Here is a 25,502-nt window from a genome sequence, read left to right as displayed (position 1 = left end):
ACAGTGAACTGTGTGCTGTGATGTATGGGTGCAGGAGGCTTGCGTCTGTGTGTACTGTATAACTGGGTGCAGCAGACCTTAGAGATCACGGCTCAGGCCGCATCTCTCAGACTCTGCCTACATGCGACAGGATGTCTGTGTACAGCAAGCTTCAGACTGCATACAGTGCGCCCAGGCCCCAAACTCTGTGCAGCACCCCTCAAATTTATCATCCAGACCCATGGCTCTGACTCTGTGTGCACAAGACCCCTGTCTCTGACTGTTCGCTCCAGTTTAAGGCTTTTGCTGCTCAGCAGGCCTCTGGCTATCTAGCGAAACAGGCCTTGTGGTGCTTAAGTTTAGCATTGTGAGGTTCAGTCTCCAAGTATACTTTTATTTTACTTTGCCATTTTGTATAGCGCGAACAAGACCCTATGGGGTATCAGAGCGCTTTATAATTACCCCTAGGCACACATTTATTTGAAATTAATATGCAGCTGTATTTACATATATCTGACGCCAGCAGCCTTAGTACTTTTAATCTGTTCGAAAAGCACCTGGCTGCCAGTAAATACAGGTAATCCCGTTCCCGCTTTCAGTATTGCTGAAATAAAATATTTTTAAATGTCCACGGTCTGGATCGCATTTCATTCCAAGTCAATTCAGAAAAACACGCCTCTTAACACTATATTTTCAGCAGTGAGCGAGGGGAACAAACCTGAGTCCTGCAATGGACCACTGATCACTCTTTTCTAAAGTGTTTCTCTACTATTAACGTTTTAAGGACATTGCAAATGCCCCAATAAGTGTAAATCAACCCTATTACACTGAAAAAAATTAACACACGTTACCTCATTGTCTTTAAGCCTAGGAGACAGATCATTGTCTTTCACACTGGAACAGACATGGCATGCATCGGGTAGTAGAACCAACTTGTTCAGGCGATTGAGGAATGAAGATTACTGGCCTCTCTGTGGCGAGGACGGTCTCTCTGCAAATTAGTTTCCCGTGGCACGAGAGGGGCAAGGGGGAGGGTGGCTGTTTGATTTTAATTGCAGCTCTTCTGATAGCTGAACAGGATGCGGCGGGACGGTGCAAGCAGGCAGCTCTGCTGCGAGCGCCATACTTTTAAGCAAATAGCTCTAGCCAGCCTCAAACAAACGGAAGCAGGATGTGACGTCAGCGGCGCGGGCGCCAGGAATCAATCACCTTTTCTGACGAAATACTCTGGCACTGGGGGCGGGGCACACCATTTAATTCAAGAGGAGGCCGTGCATCCTTTAATTTATGAAAGAGGCTTGGTTGGAGCAAGCAAGCCTCTTTCTAAATCAAATGGTGCACTGCCTCCTCTTGAATTAAATCAAGCAGCCACCTGCCCAAGCTGACTGAGGCCCCCCGCCCCCGGAGCACGGGGCCCCCCGGAGCACGGCCCACCCCCCTGCAATGCGTTGGCTGCGGGGGCCTGTGTTACGCCCCTGAATAAAGCCCAGCACAATACACCAGGAAGTTATTTTGGAGTTTGGAAATCCTGCCAGGGGGCCGCCAGTGATAGATCCGAATCCGATCCTCGGCTCGGTCGGTCGTCGTGGCGGCCCCTCGGGTTTGGCGGCCCTGTGCAGGTGCACAGTTTGCACATGCCTTGGGCCGGCCCTGATGTCCTGATCTCGGAGGGCACTGCGAGACAGCTGCAGTGGTGGCTCACGGACCGCGATTGGGTCAGCGGCAGATCACTCTCCCTTCCCCAACCAGAGCACGTGGTTGTGACAGACACGTCCCTCCAGGGCTGGGGAGGCCACATGGGAGAGAAGGAGATCAGAGGCCTCTGGTCTCAGGCGGAGTCCGGGCTCCATATCAACCTTTTGGAGCTGCCGGCGATTCGTCTTGCACTGAAGGCATTCCTCCCCTCTGTCCGGGGGAGTGTAGTGCAGGTGTTCACGGACAACACCACCGCCATGTGGTACTACAACAAACAGGGCGGGGTGGGATCGTGGACCTTATGCCAGGAGGCTATGCGCCTCTGGCAATGGCTGGAACATCAGGGCGTGACTCTGGTGGTTCAACACCTGGCAGGTTCTCTGAACGCCAGGGGGGACAAACTCAGCCGCCGGTGCATGATTTATCACGAATGGCGTCTGAACTCGGACGTGGCGCAAGGTCTCTTTCTGCAGTGGGGAGAGCCTTGGTTAGATCTATTTGCCACCGAAGAGAACGCGCAATGTCATCAGTTCTGCGCGTTGGAATTTCCAAGGCGGCACTCGCTCGGAGACGCTTTTCGTCGCAAGTGGAGTAGCGGTCTGCTGTACGCCTTTCCGCCTATACCACTTCTGCCCGGAGTGCTGAAGAAGATCAGGCGCGACCGGGCACAAGTGATCCTTTTGGTTCCGGACTGGGCACGAAGGTACTGGTATCCCGAGCTACTCAGTATGTCAGTCTGCCTCTTCAGGAGGACCTTCTGTCGCAGCAGCAGGGGACGGTCCTCCATCTGAACCTGTCCAGTCTCCACCTCCATGCTTGGAGATTGAGCGGTGACAGTTGAGGCCATTTGACTTGCCTCCTGAGGTCTGTAACATCATTCTGGCAGCCAGGCGTCCCTCCACAAAGTCGGTATACGCCTGCAGGTGGAACAGATTTGTGGCATGGTGCACAGCAAAGGCTGTGGATCTTCTCTCTGTCCCTCTTTCTGAGGTTCTTCTCTTCCTTCTTTCTCTTGCCCAGCAGGGCTCTGCTCTAGGCACTATCAAGGGCTATCTTTCTGCCCTTTCAGCCTTCTTAAGGCTGCCTGATCAGCCATCTTTGTTCAAGTCCCCAATTGTAAATCGATTCCTCAAAGGCATCACACACACATTTCCACCTGTTCCCTTTGTGATGCCTCAGTGAGACTTGAACTTGGTTCTTACATTTCTGATGTGTGCTCCCTTCGAGCCACTCCACAACTGTCCTCTTCGCCTTCTTACTTTGAAGACTGCCTTCCTGGTAGCCATCACCTCTGCCAGGAGAGTGAGTGAGCTCCAGGCTCTATCCTGCAAACCTCCTTTCCTTTCAGTCCATCCAGACAAGGTTGTGTTACGGACAAGGCCCTCTTTCCTACCCAAGGTAGTCACGGCCTTCCACATTGGGCAATCCATCACCTTGCCCACCTTCTTTCCGCCTCCGCATCCCTCGAGAGGAAGAGAGGCTCCATCGTCTGGACCCAAAACGTGCGCTCTCATTCTATCTGGATCGCACACGACAGTTCCGGGTGGATGACCAACTCTTTGTTGGTTACATGGGCGCTAAGAAGGGCAAAGCGGTACACAAGCGGACCATCTCGCGGTGGATCATCTTGTGTATCCAGGCGTGTTACTCCTTGGCAAAGAAGGAACCCCCTGTTGGGCTGAGGGCTCATTCCACTCGAGCCACAGCGACTACAACTGCCTTGGGCCGAGGTGTGCCCTTGCCGGGCATTTGCCAGGAGGCTACGTGGGCCTCGCTGCACACGTTTGCAAGACACTATTGCCTGGACAGTCAAGTCCGGAGGGATGGCTTCTTTGGCCGTTCCGTCCTCCAGGACTTTCTATTGTGATTATTGGTTCGCAGACCCACCACCGGGGTTGGTATTGCTGGGGTATCTATTCTAAGGTAAGGAATCTATCACTAACGTGTCTCTTTCAGATGCACAAGTTACTACTTGCGTAACGATATATCTGTAAGAGACATTAGTTAGTGATAGATTCCTTACCAACCCACCCATCCTCCCCGTTTTGCGAACCGATATCTAGGGTTAAGGTCATCCCCTTTCAGGGCCCTAGTTTCAAGGCACCAGTGTTGGTTTTTAGCATAGCTCTGCGTTTCTGGTGCGGAAAAGCTGTGTCTAAGAACGGACGTCAGCACGCGGAGGCGGCGTCTAAGTACTCCAAAGACGGCATCACGGCGCCCACGACGCCGACGACGGACGCTGAGCCGCAGACGACGCTTACCGACGCGCAAGGGTACTGCTATGCAAATGTTTCCGGATCCAGTCTGACGCCTGGGGATATTCTAAGGTAAGGAATCTATCACTAACTAATGTCTCTTACAGATATATCGTTACACAAGTAGTAACTTGTGCGTTTTTAGAGACCTGCGCATTTTAACCATATAGGTTTCAGAACGTAATTCAATCTGCAGTTTTTTCCAGGCCACTGAAAAAGCTTGTCCGTACATTTTTGTACCCCGAATCTTAGGGGACAATTACTAAGTTGACAGAGGCAGAACAAAGCAGTCTGGACAGGATGTACTTTTTGAACATATTTCACTGTTTTTTTTTTTTTTTACCTAACATTAGATAGAATACTTTGTGAGACAAGCAGAGTGCTTTAAATTAGCATCTGTTCTGTACGGGGAGCCAATTAAGTTTTTTATATTGAGTGGAAACACTGTCAAATTTCCGAATGCCAAATACCAATCTGGCAGCAGCGTTCTGGATTAGCCGCAATCTGTAAAACAGGTTTGGAGACTGGCATACAGAGTTAAACTGCTAATAATCAAGGCTTGTGTTAATAGCTGCCTTGAGTTTTGAGTACAAATGTTAACAAAAAGGGGAGAGAGAGAATTACCTTGAAATGGATTCGTTCTCCCAGAGTTAGTTTTATAAACAAAAGGAATCCATTAGGAAGTGGGAAGGAGGTGTCCCTATGGTGGGTGGGAACACACTAGGTGTTTTTGGGTACCCCTCACACACCAACAGTACCAAATCGTTGTCCTTCTCCTTACAGGTCAGCTAATTAAAGTTTTTTTGCTACCCCACGAGCCAGGCACTTTTTAAACTCCACTCACTATCAAACCCCACCACAGCACTCACTTACAATTCCCTCACCTACACCACACATAGCCAATATAAGTGCTCCTACGTAACCGTCGGTCGCAGCACGCCACATCCCGTAGAGGGGTGCGAGGACCCCAATGATGAAGCATGACACCAAGGGGCCTGTTGGTGTGTGAGGGGTACCCAAAAACACCTAGTGTGTTCCCACCCTCCGTAGGGACACCTCCTTCCCACTTCCTAATGGATTCCTTGAGTTTTGAGTAATCAGTGGTAAAATCGTTTCTCTTTTTTTTAGCTCTTTCATGATTAAGAAGCAAGTAGTCATTAGAATCCTTTTATGAGGTTCAAATGACAATTTAGAGTCAAACCGAACATCTAGATTGCGGGCCGTATCTGTCAGTTTAGGACAGGACCCTAGTGTCTGAGGTCCCCATGAAAAGGACCAACCCTGGTTCCTTGGTTTTGCTTGATTTTAACAGCAAGAAATTGGTATTCATCCAAATGTCCACCCTCATAAAGCAGCTTAACTAAATGTTATAGTTCTCTTAAATTCCCGTTCCAATCAGTCAACTTTGCAGCCATCCTTCACCAGAAATCCAAACAAATACCACCTGACCATGTTTAGTGTTACTTGAACTAAAATGATGAACTAATTGCAGTTGGAGAGTTGGTCCTTGGTTAAAGCTACAAACATATTCATTAATTAACCCTTTGTTGAAAAGTGCAAGGGTATTATTTGTTTTATGCAACACAAAAGCCACCCACGATGGGTGGACAACATTGAACTTGACAAGAGTACAATCTCTAGGTTATCAAAACGGATATGAATTCTGTAGTACTCTCTCAGTTTGGGCACTTAGCACAGTGTGCAAAAGCACATGCTGCCTCTGATTCCTCAGCTATGTGCCTCATGTACCAACACTATCCATTAGTCCACAAGTAAGCACTAAATGTGCACAGAGAACAGGGTTTTACAATACTTAGAAAGTCCTTCAGTTCAAGATAAGGTCACTTATCTCCACAAGAAAAGAGCTATTCTAAATATCTTTTCCATGGGTGAACTCGACAATAGTGCTGGCCACTCGAGGTGACCCTTTTATTTTACTGCCTGTCATCAGAGTTGTAATCTGATGACTGATGGGATTACCAAAGTGTATATCCCATTTCAGAGTGAAGTTGACTGCTGATCCACCAACTCAGGCTATGCAATGAATACCAACTGAATTGATAATCACGGGCACAGGCATTTTTGAATATTTACCCCTGGGAGAATAGTTACTACAGGATCTCTCTGGTTAAAGGTTTGTCCCGTGCCACTTTCTGGGTTCCCTTACTATTGTCATGTGTGGAACATGTATTAAATCCCCAAGCATGCACTTGAAATTAACTTGATGATCCAAGATCAAGGCATAGACGCACTGTCTTTCACGGAAACCTGGCTTTCCGACAGTTCTGATTCGGACATTGTCATCGCCCTTCCCCCAGGCTACCTCATCCAAACCCTGCACAGACCCAGAGGAAGAGGAGGCGGGTTGCCCATAATCTACCGAGAACACCTTATCTGTAGAACCAACGACGCCAACATTGAAGACTCCGAAAGCTGCCATTTTTCCCTCCAAACCTCCCCGGCGCACTCCCTTTCGGGACTACTAATCTACCACCCTCAGGGTACTCCTGGGAAATTCCTCAATGCTGTCACCGAAACGGTTTCACAACTAGCCTCTTTCGCTTCCAACTTTCTCATCGTAGGCGATCTCAACCTTTACTTCACAGATCCCACAGACCGGACCGCTTCCGACCTGCTTTTGGACCTTCTGGCACTTAACATCCGGTTGGTTAATAATGAACCCACCCACGACAAGGGACACCTTCTAGATCCCGTCCTCACCAATATCGCCAATATTACCACCAGTCCTCCTTTACCTCGGCCATGGACCGATCACTTTCTAATCCCCATCACCTGGGAGTCTCCTACTGTTACCCCCCAATCCGTGAAAATCAAGGTCACTGACAGACGTTGGCACAAACTTGTACCAACCGAATGGGCCACCATTCTCTCAAATTCCATTCCAACGCTTTCCTCCGACCCAATTACGGCCGATAAACAGTTTAGCTCCTGGATCACATCCTCCCTGGACACACTCCTCCCCAAAACCGCCACTCTCAAACATACCAAACGAATACCTTCTGCCCCGTGGTATACTCCAGAGCTGAAGTCTCTACGACAGGACTGCAAAAGAGCTGAACGCTCCTGGAGGAAGGAGAAATCCAATGCTAATAAGGATGCCTATCTCACCTCCCTATCAACATACAAAACTTCCATTGGCGAGACAAAAAGTCTATTCTTTCAGGAAAGAATTGGAAAAGCCGCCTGCTCCAGCAAAGAAACTTTTACCATCCTGAAAGAACTCCTCAAGGTCCCCGACCCCGGCCCCAGAAACCCCCCAGACCCCAAAGCAGACCAGGAAAAAAGCCATCAGCTAGCCAGCTTTTTCCAAGAAAAGATCCAAAAAATCCTCGACTCGATCCCTCCTGCAAGTCCGAGCGAGAATGACGATCCCCCCGACACTCCGATCTCCCCCTGCCTATCCTCCTGGGGGCAAATAACCACCGAAGTAGAGAATACGCTAAAAACCATCAAAAGCGGTTCGCCTAGGGACCCCGCCCCGCTACGGACCCTCAAGGAAGTAGCTCCCATCATCATCCCTCCCCTCACCCATCTGATCAACGCTTCTCTACAACAGGGAGTCGTCCCCCCTAGTTGGAAAGCGGCAGTTGTTAAAGCGCTACTAAAGAAACCCTCCTTGGACCCTGCGGAATTGGCCAAGTACAGACCAATATCCCTTCTCCCCGGGACCAGCAAGATTGCTGAGAAACTGGTAAACAAGAAACTATCACAGTTTCTTGAATCCAATAACCGGTTAAAAAACTCACAGACAGGTTTTCGTCCAGGGCAGGGCACTGACATCGCCCTCCTGGCGGCGGTGGAGGAGGCCAGAGCACTCTTAGACGAAGGAGGATCAGTGGCAGTGATCCTCCTCGACCTGAGCGCGGCCTTCGACACCGTCAACCACCAACTCCTGATCAAACCGCTCAAGAGGGTAGGTGTGGAAGGCACCGCTCTATCCTGGCTTTCTTCATTTCTGGCCCAACGTTCCTTCCAGATCTGGGAGAATAACACCCGCTCCTTCGAAACACCCCTCCAATGTGGGGTGCCTCAGGGCTCCTCCCTGAGCCCCACATTGTTTACCATCTACATGTCCCCATTGGAGGAGGTCGTCACCCCGTTCGGAGTGAGCATCGTCAGTTATGCGGATGACACACAACTAGTTGTCTCCCTATCCCACCCTAGTCAACAACCTGCGGACTTATTCAACTGCTTGACGCAGATACAAGGGTGGATGAACAGTTCAGCCTTAAAACTGAATGGTTCAAAGACGGATATTCTCCTTCTTGGTCAGAAAGGACTCACCTTCCCCCAGAACATCTGGCCTTCCTGTCTGGGCCCCCCCCCCCCCCCAGACCCAAAACAGGAAGTAAAAAGCCTGGGTGTATGGATCGAAACTGACCTTTCATTCACCACTCAAGCAAAAAAAGTAGCCGGTACTTGCTTCGGGCTACTGAAATCAATTAGAAAGATTCTGCCCCTACTTCCACCCACCTCGCAAAGACTCCTAATCCAAGGCCTTATACTTTCCAGGCTTGACTATAGCAACTCAATCTACTTGGGCGCACCCGAAGCTACTCTGAACAAATTACAGAGAATCCAAAATGTTGCTGCCCGGATCCTCACGAACACCCCTGCCAGAGCTTCTGCTAAACCAGCACTGAAGCTCCTTCATTGGCTCCCAGTGAGGGAACGAGTGATATTCAAAGCCCTATGCCTGGCGCATAAACTACTGCAGAATCAAGGCCCCCCGATTCTGAGAAAATGTATTAGACCATACAAAGCCCCAAGATCCCTCCGATCGGACAAGGAGTCTCTAATCATCCTCCCCAGATTCAAGAAAGCTCGCACGGGTGGAAGACGTTTCTCGGTCCACACCGCACGCCTCTGGAATGCTCTCCCCCGAGACCTGAGAACAGAACCCAACTACTTACGTTTCAGGAAACGGCTGAAAACTCACCTGTTCCCCTAACTTAACTATCTCCCCCTGAACCTGTCTTCCTTTCCCCACGCCCCCCCCCCCCTCCTTGCCCCCGGACCCACAGACGTAGGGATCTTCAGCTCTGGGATACCTCAGGGTGACTACGCGCTCTATAAAAAAGTTTAATAATAATAAATGTGTTTGTAGTTCACAGATGACTTGGCAAATGGTGAAGTCTAGTTCGCTTACATGGGCATGCTGCGCAATGTGGTGGGCCTACTTTGAAAAGACTGCTTCTTAACACACCTACCTTCAAATTAGTCTTTTCGAGGCTGGGGGGACTACATACTGTATACAGGTGACCTCCGACGACCTCCCTCCATCCAACAGGCTTCAGTAAAGTGTCTCGAAAAAGATTATTTCCAGCTTTGTATGTCAAACATTGTTTGCCTTCATAAATGAAGCCATCGTCTTTTGAAACAGGTACATAGGATCTGTGTGATCCCCTCTATTCACCATCTACGAACCTCCCTCCACACTGGCACATATGCACCTTTAATATATTACAGATGAATGATGAAGGTAAGCACAGATCTTAGGGGAGCTTGATGGATGATTAACCAACTTGTGCCCCTGTAATGTCAGTCACGTCCTTCCTTTGCTAGTTCCTGCATAGCCTAAATTGAGAGGGCAAAGGCCATTTCATTCACAAAGGGAGTACATTTTATCTTTCTCCCTGTCATCGGTGGACAGATCTGATCTGTAGGGCTATTTGTACAGCTCCAACATTCATCAGAAGGTTTCTCTTGGGACTGTAGAGACTAAATGTTTTCCTCTCATAACAGGTGGAGCCTAGATTTTCCATGCGAATCCTGCTCTCTGACTGTAAAAGATGTGTTGTATAAAGCAAAGATCTTTAAATGTGACCTTTTAAATTTTTTTATAATAGAGTCCAGTGCACCTCTCCTAATCTTACAGACAAGTTCTCAAATGTCATCCATCCAGACAGTACCTGAGCTGATGGCTATCTTGTTGTCTAGTAGTAGTTTTTGGGTCAAACACCAATAAAATATATTACTGTACTAAGCCTAGACCCGACTGCATGGAAAATCGCAACTCTGAGAAAAGCATATGTACTACTTAGGTTTTTTATGTGATGAAGACAGACTTTGGACACAGATGGAGCCCAAGTCAACCGAAGTGCCTAGAATTCTCACCAAACTGAGCATAAGTGGGTTAGGGGCTTAGACCCAACGAATAGATCAATAGACAACAGTTCCAGCTACTTAGATTGTTCTGTGTGAGTAGAATTAAAAACTTTGAAGGATTACGTTTTGCGAAATACTCGTCCAGCAGTGCCCAGCATCCAGTCCTTGGTGTTTATGGGGCAGTTCTTTCTTCTTTACCTTGTATATTCAAGCGAACCTGAATGTCTACATACCTGTAAAAGGTATGATTGCTCCCATGTAACAGACAGGCCAGTGGATGAGATTCAGATTAAATGAAACGGGACAGGGCAGAAACATGAACACACTGAAAGCCTGGCCGGAGTTATATAGGGCCACAACAGCACTGCCCATGTTGTGTTGGACAGAAAAGAAAAAAGATGGAACTTCTCAGTTGACAGTTCATGAAATTCAAGCTCGCAGGAGGGGGACAGTCAGTGATATCCAGAAAAAATCTACAGGGCAGGATGGTATAGCTTGACCATGCCACCCAGAACTCTTTCTTTAACCTAGCATTCTGCGGAATCACCAAGGAGATGAGAACTTTGAGAACTGTTGGAGTGCTGGTCTTCAGCATTCATATGGAATAACTCTACTGTGTACCTTTCCACTCCCTCAGTACCAGATCAACTGAGCTCTTAACAGGTCTTTCACAGTCTGAAAACATAACAAATGCACTCTTGACAGGAGATCTAACCCTCTGATCACAGATCACTTAAGTGTTGGGCATCAATGTTTCACCTCAAATCACAGAGTTTGTATAACCTGCATATTTGTGATGTGCTTCTACTTTATTTACACTGGTATTACTTCACTTTTTCTCAATAATATGTGTTGTCTTTGGATCCTGAAAAAGTCAAATCTGGGGTCGCTCCTGCACCAGAGCAGGAAAAGTCATCCTTACCTGAAGAAGAGATGGAGAAGAAATCAAAGGCCATCATTGATGAGTTCCTGCACATCAATGATTTTAAGGTGAGACCCATAGTCGTCAGCATTTAGTTCTAGTGCTTAATCCTTTATATGATATGTACTCAACTGATTTTGTTTGTGCTGGATCTTCAATAATACTTTAAAAGCTTCTTAAAATCTGGTGGATTCTGCATCTTGACCTTTTACTTATTTCTTTAGCCCCTTCGATGCTCATGACGAGCTCAGCTCGTCATGCAGCACAGTGCTCCTGTGCTCATGACGAGCTGAGCTCGTCATGACCACACCCGTTTTTATTGCTGTCCAGCACAGCAGAGGAATAGGTGCAGCATCGATGTGGTTAACTCACTAAGGCCATTAGAGTTGTTCACAAAATATGTTCAGTTGTTTGCCGACATGGCCCTGTTGTAATCACTTGAAGGCAGAAACTAAAGCTTTTTTTGTAGCATTGGAGAGATTATCCCAAGCCACAATTGTTTTGCAACCTTTGAGTAGGTTTAATAGTAGCTTTGGCACTTTACTTTCAATATCAGTTTCAAATGCATACATGTTACTATCTTATAAAGTTTATGGATTTACCCGAACCTGCCATATAAACCTGAAGAGTGCAGGTGTGAAAATCGTGAAGTGTTTTTGAACTAACCTTAGAAGACAGTTCACTAAAAGTGATGAAAGTTCTTACAAACTCGTCGGAAATTCAAGTGATCTTTGAAATCTAGGTCCTGTGAGCTTAATCCTAGCGCCCCAGAAACCGGTCCTCCACTTTGAAGAATTAGTAGAGCAGTAGTGTATTAGTCATTAGCAGGAAATGTCAAAGGGAAGGTCATGGATGTAATATAGAATGCAGCTCAAAGGTCCTACAGCTAGTCCAAGCTCCGAAAACATGTAGGGAATCTGCTTTAATGGGAAAAGCCACCCAGTTTTTTGGCAAGCCAAAGAGATCAGAGCCCAGATTTTTGTGTTCTTAAGGAGCTCAGACTATAGACATGAATCGTCTCTAGGGGCTCCATTGAAGCCTGCACTTAGAACATAACCTGTACCAAAGACCACCACACCTTCAACACCATCCATAGATCGTCCCTCTGCGGCTCAACTTGAGAACAGGCTGGATATCGGTGTTGAGAGAAAGGAGTTTAAATCCCAGAGACTGCACTGAAGACACCTCAGCAAATGACATCGACCACTGCCCCTCAGCCTGCTCTGCACTGCCACCACTCTAGAGCAGCCACAAGCACAGGGCACCAATCTTCAGTCAGCCAACACCTTCTGTGCCTCAGGAACCTAACCATAGCTTCGGCACTGAAGTCCGCTTCAAAGCATTTTTCACCACAGCTTTGATGTTGAGTGAACCGACCTCAACCATCGGTCTACCTAAACAGCCTGATCTCAGACAATGAAATATTTACATTAACTCTCGGGCAATACCACAAATGAGTGCAAGGTACAGACCAAAACACCTCTTAAGAGTGGGAAGTTGACTGTTGTGGAGACCGTCTTTGACAGCATAGCTCTTTTCCGATCCCTAAGCAAAATGCTGACAGGACACTAGCTCTGTGTCTCTACCAAGCCCTGTTTTTCTGCTACCAGAGCATTCACTTTCACCATATTGACTCTGGTGCACTGAGGTCAGTGCCCAAGATCCTTGGGTGACGGTCCTTGGCAGGTTTGCATCCTGGACCCTCAGGAGAAAGTGTTCACCATCAGATGATCTAGCAAATTACTATGCAGTCATCCAGAGGGCAGCAAGTCACACTAAAGTGAAACCATGTCATTGAGGAGGACGATTCCTTGATGGAGAACTTGTTCAGGACGGAATGGTTGACGCCCAAACTAAAGAGCATGATTAAGTGTGCCACAGAAAACTTCAAAGCTAGGGTGGTAACACCAAAAGTGGGAAAAAGTCCAAGCCAGCTCCTAATGACCAACTTTATACAAGATGCCACTTACTGCCTAACTTCCTAGTTGTACATACAGCTAGGGAGAAGATGTTTGCTCAGGGCACGGGAGAGACTTTGCCACCAGACAAGGAGAGATGCAAACAACATCTGTCAGAAGACTGTCCTAAGTAAGACAAAAATTTGGTTCAGGAAGGCAAAATAATATTGAGTGGCAACTTACATTGTGCTTTAGATAAAGCAGACACTCGTCACGAAGAACAAACACCAACGTCATCTCAGGGTGTCATTATTTTGTCCTGAGGTACAGCAGTGCCTCACCAGTGTCTCTTTTGATGGGGAGCACTTGTTTGGGCCACAAGTGGACTTCATCCTTGAATAAAATAAAAAAAATGACACTGACCGAGCCAAGGCTGTAGGTGAACTCCAGACTGAAACAAAGCAGGTCTGGTTTTAGGCAGCGAGAGCAGTTCTAAAGCTGCAGCAAATACACAGTAACCTGGTTTTCAGTAACAACAGTCCTTTCAGGATGGATAGCCTCAGAAAACCTACTCCATAGACGCAAAGGGCGAGGAAAAAGTGGAGGCGGCCAGGGGGAAGAGAGACTCCGCTTAAAAGAACAGACTCGCCTACCAGTATTCTGCTTAATTTAGAAACTCTGTCCATCACCACCCCTTGTTGTTAAATATTTTGTCCACCATAAGCGTGGAAGGGTATACTCAGATGTGAGTCCCTTGCTCATTGCACCATCAGGATTCAAGCAAGCCGGGCCGACGACGGCTGAAATGCCAGAAACCGGTCCCCGGTAGCTTGTTTCCTTCCCAGTGTAAGAATTGGCTTGGTAGTTTGGATTGCCCTGTTCCCATCATGCACTGGGACAGGAACAGACTAATTTGCATATAGCCAGGTTCTGAGCTGGGATGGTGCAGTGAGCTAAAAAAACGGTGTTGGATCTAGCCCTGATCTCTTGACTGGGTGAGAGTATTCTGCTTAATTCAGAAACTCTGTCCATCACCACCCTTTGTTGTTAAATACTGACCGAGCCAAGGCTGTAGGTGAACTCCAGACTGAAACAAAGCAGGTCTGGTTTTAGGCAGCGAGAGCAGTTCTAAAGCTGCAGCAAATACACAGTAACCTGGTTTTCAGTAACAACAGTCCTTTCAGGATGGATAGCCTCAGAAAACCTACTCCATAGACGCAAAGGGAGAGGAAAAAGTGGAGGCGGCCAGGGGGAAGAGAGACTCCGCTTAAAAGAAAGGACTCGCCTACCATTCCCATGATCACAGAACACCTGTCTGGGGAATGATCTGACTAGTCCTTCAGTGGGAGGAAATAACACCAGATGAGCATACCTATTAAATGTCTCAAAGAGGAACTGCTTGAAGTTTCGTTACACTCCACTTAATACCCCACCTTGCAGTAATTCAGTCAGTCAAGAACAACAAAAGCTACTGCAAATGGAGGTGCAATCACTTTTAAACAAGGGTGCGATATAACCTGTATTGATGCACCAAAGGGGTCAAGGGGCATGCGCTCTTTGCTTCCTCATTTCAGAGAAATACATGATTCTATGGCCAACACTAGACTTCAGGACACTAAACCATTACATAGTGTCAGAGCATTTCAAAATTGCAACTGTCCAGAAAATCATTCTGCTGTTCTGCACAGGAGATTATATAGCGATCCTTGATCTCAAGGACACGCCCACATCCCCATTCATCCCACACATCATCCTACCTCGGAGACTAAACTCCCAGTTCAAAGTGCTACCCTTTGTGGCCACAACCTCATAGAGCTGCGAGGCCTCCGGGCAGTTATGCGCTATATAAGTGGAATTTTTCATTTTATTTCATTTCATTTCATTTTGAGGGCATTCAAATGCTTAGTGCTGGTTGAAGGACACTTGCACAACAGTGCTATTCATGTCTTCCCATATTTGGATAACTGGCTGATAAAGAGCAGCAGCCAGCAGTGCCAGGCATACACTCATCAGGTGTTTCTACTGCTTCAGAGACAAGGCTTTACAGTAAATGCCAAAAAATCACATCTCTTCCCTCAAAAATTAAAAACGTTTTTGGGAGCCATACTAAGCACCGTAATATGGAAAGTCAGTGCCTACCAAGATAGTGATAGCATTTCAAAGGCTGCTTCTTCTTTTGTAGACGTTGCATCCTTTGGCAGTGAGAATGACCATGAGATTGTTGTGGATAACATTTATGTGTATTGCAGTATTTCTAAATGCCTAACTTCTCTTGTGCACATACGTCTGTCCAGGCAATGTTCACAAGCGATGGCTCAAAGGAAAGTGTTGATAAAGCCCAGATTTCAACACAATCTCAAATGGTAGAACAACAAAAAATTGTTACTGGCCAGATCATTTGTCAACCCTCAACCACTGCTGACCATTATCACGGACACCTCCTTGGCAGGGATAAGTCCACATTTGGAACCTCACCTTTCCAAGCATCTAAACGCAGCAACAACAGAAAATGCCTTTCATTTTATTGGCGCTCACAGCAGTCCAATTGGGATTTAGAGTAGTTTACACTTACTCTCAACAAGCCAGTTCTCATGCAAACAGACAATATAACTGCGATGTTTAATATCGAAAAGCAAGGGGGCACTCACTGGCCCCAACTGTCAGCATTGGCACAATTAATATAGTATTGGGATATTTGTCAGGAGGTTTTGCTTCCAGCTGAGCATCTGCCAAGATGGAGAATGACTTTGTGGACCTGTTAAGCAGGACGCCTCAACAAATACATGAGTAGGAGATGAATCCCAAAGTATCTCAGCAATACTTTTAGAAAAGGGTGGTGCCTACAGTTGGTCTGTTTGTTACCACAGAAAAAACATTCAAACTTCATTACCAGATATCCACTTCCATTGTCCACTACCTCAATAATATCCAGAAAAGAAACTGCATACATTAGATGTACAGTGGACACTATTGCACAACATTGACTGGTAAAAGTCCATTTCCCATGCAAAATAACTCTGTTTATTGTAATGCGCAAAACTCCACATAGATTAGCCAGTCGCCAAGTAGGTCATCATAAAATGGATAATAAATTATATTTTCGAGGCATGTGTGGCTGTAGATACACATGCTTTGCATACTCCTGCCATCTAGTGTTTGTTCCGTATGTTTACAAGTTGTTTTTCTTCTAAGAAGTCTTTCGAGTCACGATGTAAGGTGACTCCTCCTCTTGGTAAAAGTGTGCGTGGGTATCGACTCAATTGTTAGATTGGTCTGCCATCGGGTTCAGACGTTTATTGCTGCACTCTGGGTTGAGACCGTTTTCGGGATCCTTTTGGTGCGCAAGCGCCTCTACCCTTGTTGGCATTGTTTCAAACTCATTTTCCATCCCACCCGTATCAATAATCAGAACACTTTCACCAATTCGGATTGGAACACACTAACCATAGCCTTCGAACCTAGCCCGTCCGATTAAGTTACACTGGATACCAACTCCATCGAAGATAATTTCCTTGTGGAACGGACTTCGTTTAAGTTCTGCCCTCTGTGCCACTCCAAGTACCCGGACATCGACCTTCACAAAGTCTGCAATAGTGCTTCTTGCAAGAGCACAAAGAAGAAGTCTGTGAGGCCTGTTGGTCGTTTTGATCTAAAAAGACTGTGCAGTATAATCTGGCTCGACGCAGAGGGATGCAAAGGCAGAACATACTCCCAATTTCTTTGACTAAGAAGATATTGAAGCGGAAGACATGGAAGTGTCAGGTGCCGAAGAAGTAGAGGCCTTTGCCGTTCAAGATTCTGACTCAAAACTAGAGTTTGATTTCACATGATCTTTTGCCGGTCAAGGTGTTGTGAGTACCCAAACCCCTCACCTGCCCACACAAAATCTTTTCATGCCTGTACAATAAATGGCTTCTGGGCCACCACTGCTGTCCAGCCATGATAGGCATCGAGAGTCCGCTTCAACCCCCCGCCCTCTGGCTCGCCACCGAAAGCTGAAACAAAGCCTTCCAGCTCCGCTCCAGGTTAAGACAACACCTCTTCGGCTCCCAAACCATTGGCATTGAAAGAGAAAACCACTTTGGTTCTGAAAAATTCTGCATCGAAACAGAAATCTGCTGCTTCAACACTTCCAGAGCCCATTTTGTAAACTATGCAAGAAAGACTTGATCCAAAGCAAAAGAAACTGGATGCATTATAACTAAACCTGCGTCCGTACGATCTCCCAAAAGGAAAACTGCTTTCCAACAGGACATTCATGAGAAAATACCTATAAAAAAGAAAAAAGGACATAGCTAGCTATCCCCGGCATCCTATTCCTCCTCCTCCTCCTCCTTCTCCAGCACTACATTTACCCATACCTTTGGTAACTTATGCACCTCAAAACCCTCTATCACTGACCCAGACTTAGTATTCCGGGCTGATAATGATCCATCTCCACCAGACACCTGGCAGGATTATGATATAGATCCTCAACAAGACACAAATCTTGATCTTTATCTTGCGTAACCATCACCCCAGATGATAACACCTCATGCCAAGAGCTTATAGCTAGAGCAGCTGCATATCATGGGGTCACTTTACACAATGAAGCCTTAGAAGAAGACTTTAAAAAAAAAAACATTAGGGAATACACACAAAACATCTCAGTCTCTTCCCCTATTATTAAAAGGTATGATGTGCCATGCAGACAATATTTTTAAATACCCTGAGGGTGTACGCATTAATACACCTAGGGTGGACAAAAAGTATAGACCACCACCATCTGACCCAATTTTTATTAGAGGTCAGCTTCCATCATACTCCTTAGTTGTGTCTAATGCTCGCAAAAGAGACAAGCATTTGCAATGCAATAGGTCTCGCATTAGGAAAGTTTGAGCTATTGGTATTGTAAATGACACATTTTTTATTTGTTTTGTTTTTGAAAATAGCGAAATTAATAGCTTAGTCATTTACAATACCCAATAGTTATAACTTTCGCAAATGTGACACGTATAGCATTTGTAATGCAACATGTGTTGTATTTACATGACTTACATGTATTGATATTACAAATAACAATGGCTTTTAATTTTTTTTCAATAATTAATACTTAAATAAAAGTTATTGTCATTTATAATGGCAATAGCTTAAAGTTTTGTAAATAGTGAGGGTGAGGGGGTGTGAGCGTAAGGGTGTGTGAGGGTGAGGGGGTGTGAGGATGAGGGTGTGTGAGGATGAGGGTGTGTGAGGATGAGGGTGTGTGAGGATGAGGGTGTGTGAGGGTGAGGGTGAGGGTGTGTGTGAGGGTGTGTGTGAGGGTGTGTGGAGGTGTGAGGGGTGAAAGAGGGTGTGTGAGGGTGTGAGGGTGAGGGTCCGAAGTAGTGTGAGAGGGTGTGTGGATGTGTGAGGGTGAGGGGGTGTGAGAGTGAGGGGGTATGAGGGGAGGAGGTGTGTGAGGGTGAGGGGGTGTGATGGTGAGTGGGGGTGAGGGTGGGTGAGGGTGTGTGATGGTGAGAGGGTGGGTGAGGGTGAGAGGGTGGGTGAGGGTGAGAGAGTGTGAGAGGGTGTGTGAGGGTGAAAGGGTGTATTGGGGAAACCTGCATGTGGTCACACTCTGGAAGGAAAAACAATATTCCAAGAGGAAATGAAGCCACTGGGATCGATATTGAATCTGTGGCTAAAACAAAGTTAAAAGGCCTCGGGCAGTGAGTCTGGCTCCTAAAACTGAGGAAAATCGAGGAACACCTGGGGTCTTGCTTTTTAGGAAAGCTACCCACCTGGATTTCTGAAGGCCTCTCGATCTCTGCTGGGGATGTGCCCCGGCTAGGACCCGGCTGCTCTCCCCGATCACCCCTCTGACAGATGAGCCGGGGCTGTGACTGGCAGGTCGGAACGGGGAAAGACGTTCAGCTGGAGTAGGCTCTGGAACTGCTGTGAAACAAAACGCTCTAAAACGCAGCGTGAAAAAGGAGCAGGAAAAAGCCAGGGCGGGCGGACGGGACGGGAATCCGCGATAAAAAAACCAAGCGCCTCATTTTGCCTTTTCATTTTAAATAACGTCCACGCCCATTTATTTCTTTGACGGCTTGCCTCTATAGACAGTGGCGCTCCTGCCATTATGTTAAAGCACAGAACGGGGTGCTTGTAAAACCAGCAACACAGAACAGAAACAGAAAGCAGCCCGGGCTGAGTGAGAGGGCGGGGGCTGCCCGCGCATGCACGCTCCGAGCTCTGGCGCCAAAGCGGAGTGCGGCATCTGAAGTCCCGGGTCCCAGGAGGGGGCCCGAATGAAGACCAGCGCTGCGGAGGAGACACGGAACACGTCGAAAGAGCCCGGTGAGTGGTGGGGGGTGGGGGGGTAGTGTACGCGCGTGCGTCTGTGTGTGTTCGAGTGTGTCTGTGCGTGTGTCTGTGTGCGCGTGGGTCTTTTTAAGGGGGGTGCGTGTGTGTATGCAGTGTGTGTGTGTGTCTGTGTATGCATGTGGCTGTGTATGTGCGCATGCGTGAGTGTGGCTGTGTGAGTGTTTGCGCACGGGAATATGAGGCACGAGAGGGGCACGGCGCCGTGTGCGCCCACGAGGTAAAATCTCCGGCAGGAGAAGCGCGTGTCAGTCTGCTGTCCACATTCCCCCCAGAGTGATAACATAAGTTGTCGAGCCCTAAACAGCAAAAGCTTTGCTTTTGCTTTCGTCTAGGCTCGACCTAAAAACTCACAAACCACAGGTGATGCACCACCACCTGGCAAAGGAGTAAAAACTCATAAATGCCTCAAGCAAAAGAGTTGCTGCACAATCAGCCAATCATTGGTGGATAGCCTGTACAGAGGGCTTGCTAGATACGACAGATCCCACTGGGATGAGATGGAGAAATTACTCCATTAGCTCCCATGGGAGCATAAGAAAAAGGGTTAAGAGTTCGTGCAGGAGGGAAAATTAATTTCCAACCACTTCATCAGATGTGCGCTAGATACTGCTGATATCGCTGCCAGAGGGATTGATGCCTGTTTCCTCCTACCAAGGCACGCAAGGTTACATATATCTGGTTTCAAACCAGAGGTTCAACAGACATTATTAAATGCCCCTTTTGATAAACAACATCTCTTCCGCCCACAAGTGGATGAGGCCTTGGAGAAGTTGGAAAAAGATACAGAAGTGGCTAAACCCATAGGAACACTGCAGACACCTACCACTAGAGGCTCCTTTCATTGCTCATTTTACAGAGGAGGTTTCAAGACCTATTCCACATCCTCATGCAGGACACAAGCTTAATCCTGTCCATGCGGATGATTTTACAGGGGAACTTTAGTGGTTACAACTCCAAAGGTCGAGGTAAAGACACACCAACCTGTACCTCCCCATACTCCATAATCATTCCCCCCAACACATACTACACCTGTACATGGTAAACTATAGCGGTTTCTTCCTACGTGCCAACTAATAACATCAGACAAATGGGTGTTAGAAATTATCCAACATGGTTATTGCCTGGAGCTCACCAGCAATCCTCTGACCGTGCGTCGATCTCTGTAACTTTAGAATGGAGTGCCCCAGCACCGAAGGCGGCCAGGTGGTTCTTTCCTATCTCAATAATAAATAATGAGAGCTAGACTCCTGAGAGTGGATCTCGGGAAAGCAATCTGAAAATATTTTCAATTAAACTGCCACAATGAGACCAGCCCCTTGAATAATTGGGGAGCATGTAAAGCAGTGCTGAGAGCCAAGTGTATAAAACTCATTACACAATAAGCAGAGAACTCGAGGCACATTACAGTTAGGGGAAGAGCTACAAAAAGAACGAACTGGCACACAAGGCGAATCCAACACTGGCTCTCCAATGGCAAGTCACCACACTAAAAGTGAAGCGAAATGTGATTTATACAAACAAAGCAGAATGAAAACTGCTGGAACAAAATCAGACCTCGTATTAGCAAGGCAACAAAGTTGGAGCACATTTAGCGAGGTAACTAAGTTGAGCGAAAGAGGGGGGCGGAGCTTGCTAGCGTCGATGGCAGATCTTGAGAGCTGAGCTCCGCTAAATCACCCAAACAATCCTTAAATTATCCTAAAATAACGGCGCCTGTCAACTGGCGAGGGGGAAACGGTGGCCCAACACTTCGGGGGTGAGGGCCTCGGAGCCGCGGCCTTGCGTAGTACTGCCCCCGGAATGCGTCACTCGACGTGCAGCTCACGCTGAACCACTCGCCCGGCGACTGCTGAGGCCACGATCACAGGTTCCATAGCTGCGAGCCGGATTGCAAGCAGAGACAGCGGTGAGTGCCGGACCCCCCGCGTGCAGCGGACGGAGAGAGGAGTCACCTGCAGTGGCCTCAACGGCTCCAGATAACAGCGGAGAGCTGGCGGCTCGCCCTACTTGAGTACCCGGACAGGCGTGCTGCTACGTTGCGAGCCAGGAGTGGGGGCCTTGCCCGAGTAGTCGGTGATTGCAGCAACGACCTGAGGACATTGGAGGGCTGACCACCACACCTGGAGCTGGAGTGGGACTCTCGACAGCTTTACGCGCCCAAACAACGCGGTCGTAAGCTGCGACCTGCTGGGGCCTCCCTGCCTTCTGCCCGAGAGCTGGGTCCTGTTCGGTGAGGCTCATCTCCCCCAGACAGCAGAGCCGCTTTGCGCAATTGGCATTAGATGTCCGCTCGGGCGGTGAGTACCGTGGAGCCCGGGGAGTCCTATTGTGGCAGCTGTAGTGGACCAACTGTGGATCTGGGCCCGACGCACCTCACAGCAGCACAACACGACGACTTATTCCGGCCTCTCTTTCATCCACTAACAGGGAGATAACACTAGCAGCGTGCGGATCTCTCACCTGGGGTCAGACGCGGCGACATATTAGGCCCTACGCGGCCTTCTGCGGTGGACACGCTACTCACCGCCCTGACCTGCCTTGAGGCACCCCCTCCATAGCGGTCTGGTCGCACTGGCCTCGTCTGCTAGATAAGAGTGGCTACCGCGCCGGGGGACGGTCTGGGGAGTCCAGGTGCCTTGTTAGTAGCAGTGACACGACAGCCATCGAGACCTTCCCTCCCCCGGAGCTGATCTATGCGGAGCGGAATTACGGAGAAACATCGCTGCACGATGGGGAAAGGAGACAAAACGCAGTCCAAACTGCCTTTCGAACAGCGACGCACCAAGGCCTCAGACTCACGAGAACCCGAAAACGGACAACCTCCTGTAACACAAGACAACTCGATATACACTGATATCAAGGAGCTGCTAGTTAACATGGAGAAGGGCCTGCAGGACAGCATGGCGTCGATAGGGACGAAGATCGATGCTCTCACTTACCGTATGAACAGGATGTCTGAAAGGGTCGACAAACATGCGGAACGCCTTGATATGTCTGAAAGACGGATCACCGAAGTGGAGGAGGGGCAAATCGAACTAGATAAAGATCGCAAGCATATGGCTAAGATTTTGCAGGTGATTCAGGACAAATAGGAGGATTTGGAAGCCCGTTCCAGGAGATCCAACATACGAATCACGGGGGTCCCGGAAACGACCCAAACGGGCAAGATGGAGCTATTTGTTGAAAAGCTTCTGACCCCCTTGCTGGGCAATGGCATTTTTTCACCCATGTTTAAAGTGGAGAGGGCGCACCGCACGTTGGGTCCAAGGCTGCGCCCGGGGGCCCACCCAAGGCCTATAATAGCCAAACTCCTGAACTATAGAGACAGGGACTCGGCGTTACGAGTGGCCAGAGAGAAGGGTCAACTGCAGTTCGAGGGCGCAATCATCTCCCTATATCCAGATTTCACCGCTAAGGTGCAAGAAGAGCAACGTCACTTTGCACCGTATAAACAACAGCTCCGGGATCTCGGCTTGGACTACGCCATGCTGTACCCAGCGAAGCTGAGGATAAACAGACGAGGGCATTCCCACTTCACCGACCCGAAAGACCTACAAAAGGCACTTAAGACTTGGTCCAAAGAACAACGGAACAGCCCTAGGGGACAATCGGACGAACAGGACCCTACCAGTGGCTTGGACGAGCAAGAATGACCGCATTATGCCCCCTGAATCAACCCGAGCTATTATGATCAGCGACAAGCTGGAGCGACGAAGTCGGAGATGAGCGTTGAACATTGGATTCCCCGGTCTTGCAGATGGTGCCGATGGAGAGACCTTAAGGTTATCTGTGAGAGACCAGAGACTTCGAGATATGGTGAGACTGTTCCATGACAAAGTTATACTTTTTTGATTCTTTATCCTTTACTGGCAGTTTCGGGGCTTGCCAGTCATCGAAAGGTGGACGTTAATGTTTCGGCAGAGGACACTAGCCTGCATATACAGACATACGGATGTGGGCAGCCGTTAAATGACATATATTGGGTGATGAGGCGGGGAGCCGGATTGTAGAAACTGTTTAATTGCAATTGTTGCCTGTTCTAATTCTGGCAACCTCTGCCCCACCGCTATTAGCACAACGGGTTCCTATCGGGATCTGTATGGGACAATTGGGGAGTTTTGATGGGGAGGGTAAATTCAGGCTGGGCCAAGTTGGGGATGGTCTGCTGTGGGAGGGGGGGGTTGCATTTGACAGGGGGGGTGTTGGGCCAGTTGTTGACGGCGCTAAAGTGGACACTCCAGCTCATGCGCTATTTAGCACTCACAGCATGAAACATGATGTAGTACACACTGGGCACACAGACGAGACACAAAGCGAATGCACAGATGACACACACTTTGAGAGAGAATGCGTGACTCATTTGAAGCAATGGCGACTGATATGAACAACGCGCGCGCTGACAAAATTAGGGCGCTCACTTGGAACGTGCGAGGCCTCAATGATCACAGAAAAGTACGTAAGGTTCTTAGCTATTTGCAGAGACACAACATAGATCTGGCCTTGATCCAAGAGACGCACTTCCCCATGGACAGCAGAATCTTACACCACAGGGGACTGGAGGGTAATGTGGCGGCTTCCGGATTCACTACACACGCCAGAGGGGGGATGACATGGGTGAACCCTAGATCCAAACTCACACAACAAACACTAGAGTCTGACCCGGAGGGGCGTTATGTAATATCTAGATGCACTGGTCGGGGAATGTCTTTCGTAGTTGTCAATAGATATGGTCCCAACTTTCCCCCGATTTTTACAAAGGGCTAGCTAGTAAACTTAGACACTACAACCCTACGCCAGATAATAACCGAGGTTAAATCAACTATGGGGGACTCCCTGACTGATCAGTAAACGTAGCTCAAGCATTTAAAGCCTACTACACTACACTCTACACAGCTCAGGGAGGGGATATGGACGAGGACATTGAGGACTACCTGGGGCATATAGATCTCCCTTGTTTGCCTAACTCTGATAGGGAATTCCTCATGCAACCGATAGAAAAGGACGAAATCTCCGAGGCTCTAATGAGCATGAAGTCTGGCAGCGCGCCTGGTTCGGATGGTCTCACGGCAGGCTTTTATAAGGCCTTTGCAGCGCAATTGATCCCACACCTGTCGACTCTGTTCGACGAAATTTGTACGGAGGGCAAAATGCCAGACTCAATGAGAGAGGCGCTGCTAGTTACTATCCTGAAACCTGGGAAACCGTTTGATGTATGTAGCTCGTATCGTCCCCTTTCCCTCCTCAATGTGGATGCGAAGCTATTCGCTAAGGTCCTGGCGACTAGACTAGCCTTACTGGCCCCCCAGCTGGTGGCGCCGGAGCAGGCAGGCTTAATCCCAAGCAGGAACCTGACCTACAATATCCGCACTGTGTTAGGCACTATTCAACACACACGACAGGACAGACCTGCGTTAGCAGTATTCCTTGACATGGAGAAGGCGTTTGACTCTGTGGAGTGGCCTTTCATGAGACAGGTGCTGCAGTGCCTGGGACTTGGTCAACCATTTTTACAAATGATAGGAGCATTGTACCACAGACTTCGCGCCAGACTACGGATCAATGACCTAGTAACAGACCCATTCCCTATCACCAGAGGCACTCGACAGGGGTGCCCACTCTCTCCCCTGCTATGCGCATTAGTGGCAGAGCCATTAGCTTGTGCCCTCCGGGAATACCACGGCAACGAAGGCATCTGCTTCCCTAACTATAGGATTGTGGTCTCAATGTATGCAGATGACACCCTGCCATCTGTGTTGAGGGAGGTGGTACGTTTTGGCGCATTGTCAGGCCTTCGAGTCAACTGGTCGAAATCGCTAGCCTTTCCCCTGACCCCAGCGACACTACCCACGACCATGGAATACCCGCTCACCTGGACCACTGACGCGATCAGATACCTCGGGATCCACCTTCACACGGATTCCGAGACCCTCTTTAGAGCAAAATATGGTACGGCCTTTAGTAGACTGGAGGATGACGTGACGGCATGGTGTAAACTCCCACTCTCCCTAATCGGGCGGATAGCTATCATGAAAATGGTAGTGCTCCCCAGATTCCTCTTCTTATTCACAGCCATCCCGATGGTGCTCCCCAAAACGTTCTTTCAAAGACTACAACAGGAACTGACTAGGCTTGCGCGGGCGGACAACCACGGGCGAAGTGGTCGCTCCTTACAATGCCATACAGCATGGGGGGACTGGGAGCTCCGGACCTAGAATTGTACTACAGAGTGGCACAGGCGGCACACCTTCACACTTGGGTACACGGACACAAAGACATTCC

At 48.2% G+C, this 25,502-nt stretch overlaps 1 protein-coding gene across 28 annotated transcripts in view; it reads left to right on the top strand.

Moving 5' to 3' along the window:
• The window catches only part of EIF4G3 (eukaryotic translation initiation factor 4 gamma 3), a 1,432,461-nt gene that overhangs the window by 1,208,033 nt on the left and 198,926 nt on the right, over positions 1 to 25,502 (top strand). For all 28 annotated transcript variants that reach the window (XM_086921648.1, XM_086921654.1, XM_086921652.1 and 25 more), the window contains one exon: positions 10,933 to 11,048. In XM_086921648.1, coding sequence (XP_086777774.1) covers positions 10,933 to 11,048 — 116 coding nt within the window. The remainder of the gene's footprint in view (positions 1 to 10,932; positions 11,049 to 25,502) is intronic.

The sequence above is a fragment of the Lissotriton vulgaris genome, chromosome 5 (assembly GCF_964263255.1).
Source record: "Lissotriton vulgaris chromosome 5, aLisVul1.2, whole genome shotgun sequence".
NCBI lineage: Eukaryota > Metazoa > Chordata > Amphibia > Caudata > Salamandridae > Lissotriton > Lissotriton vulgaris.
This window is presented reverse-complemented; position numbering and strand designations above follow the sequence as displayed.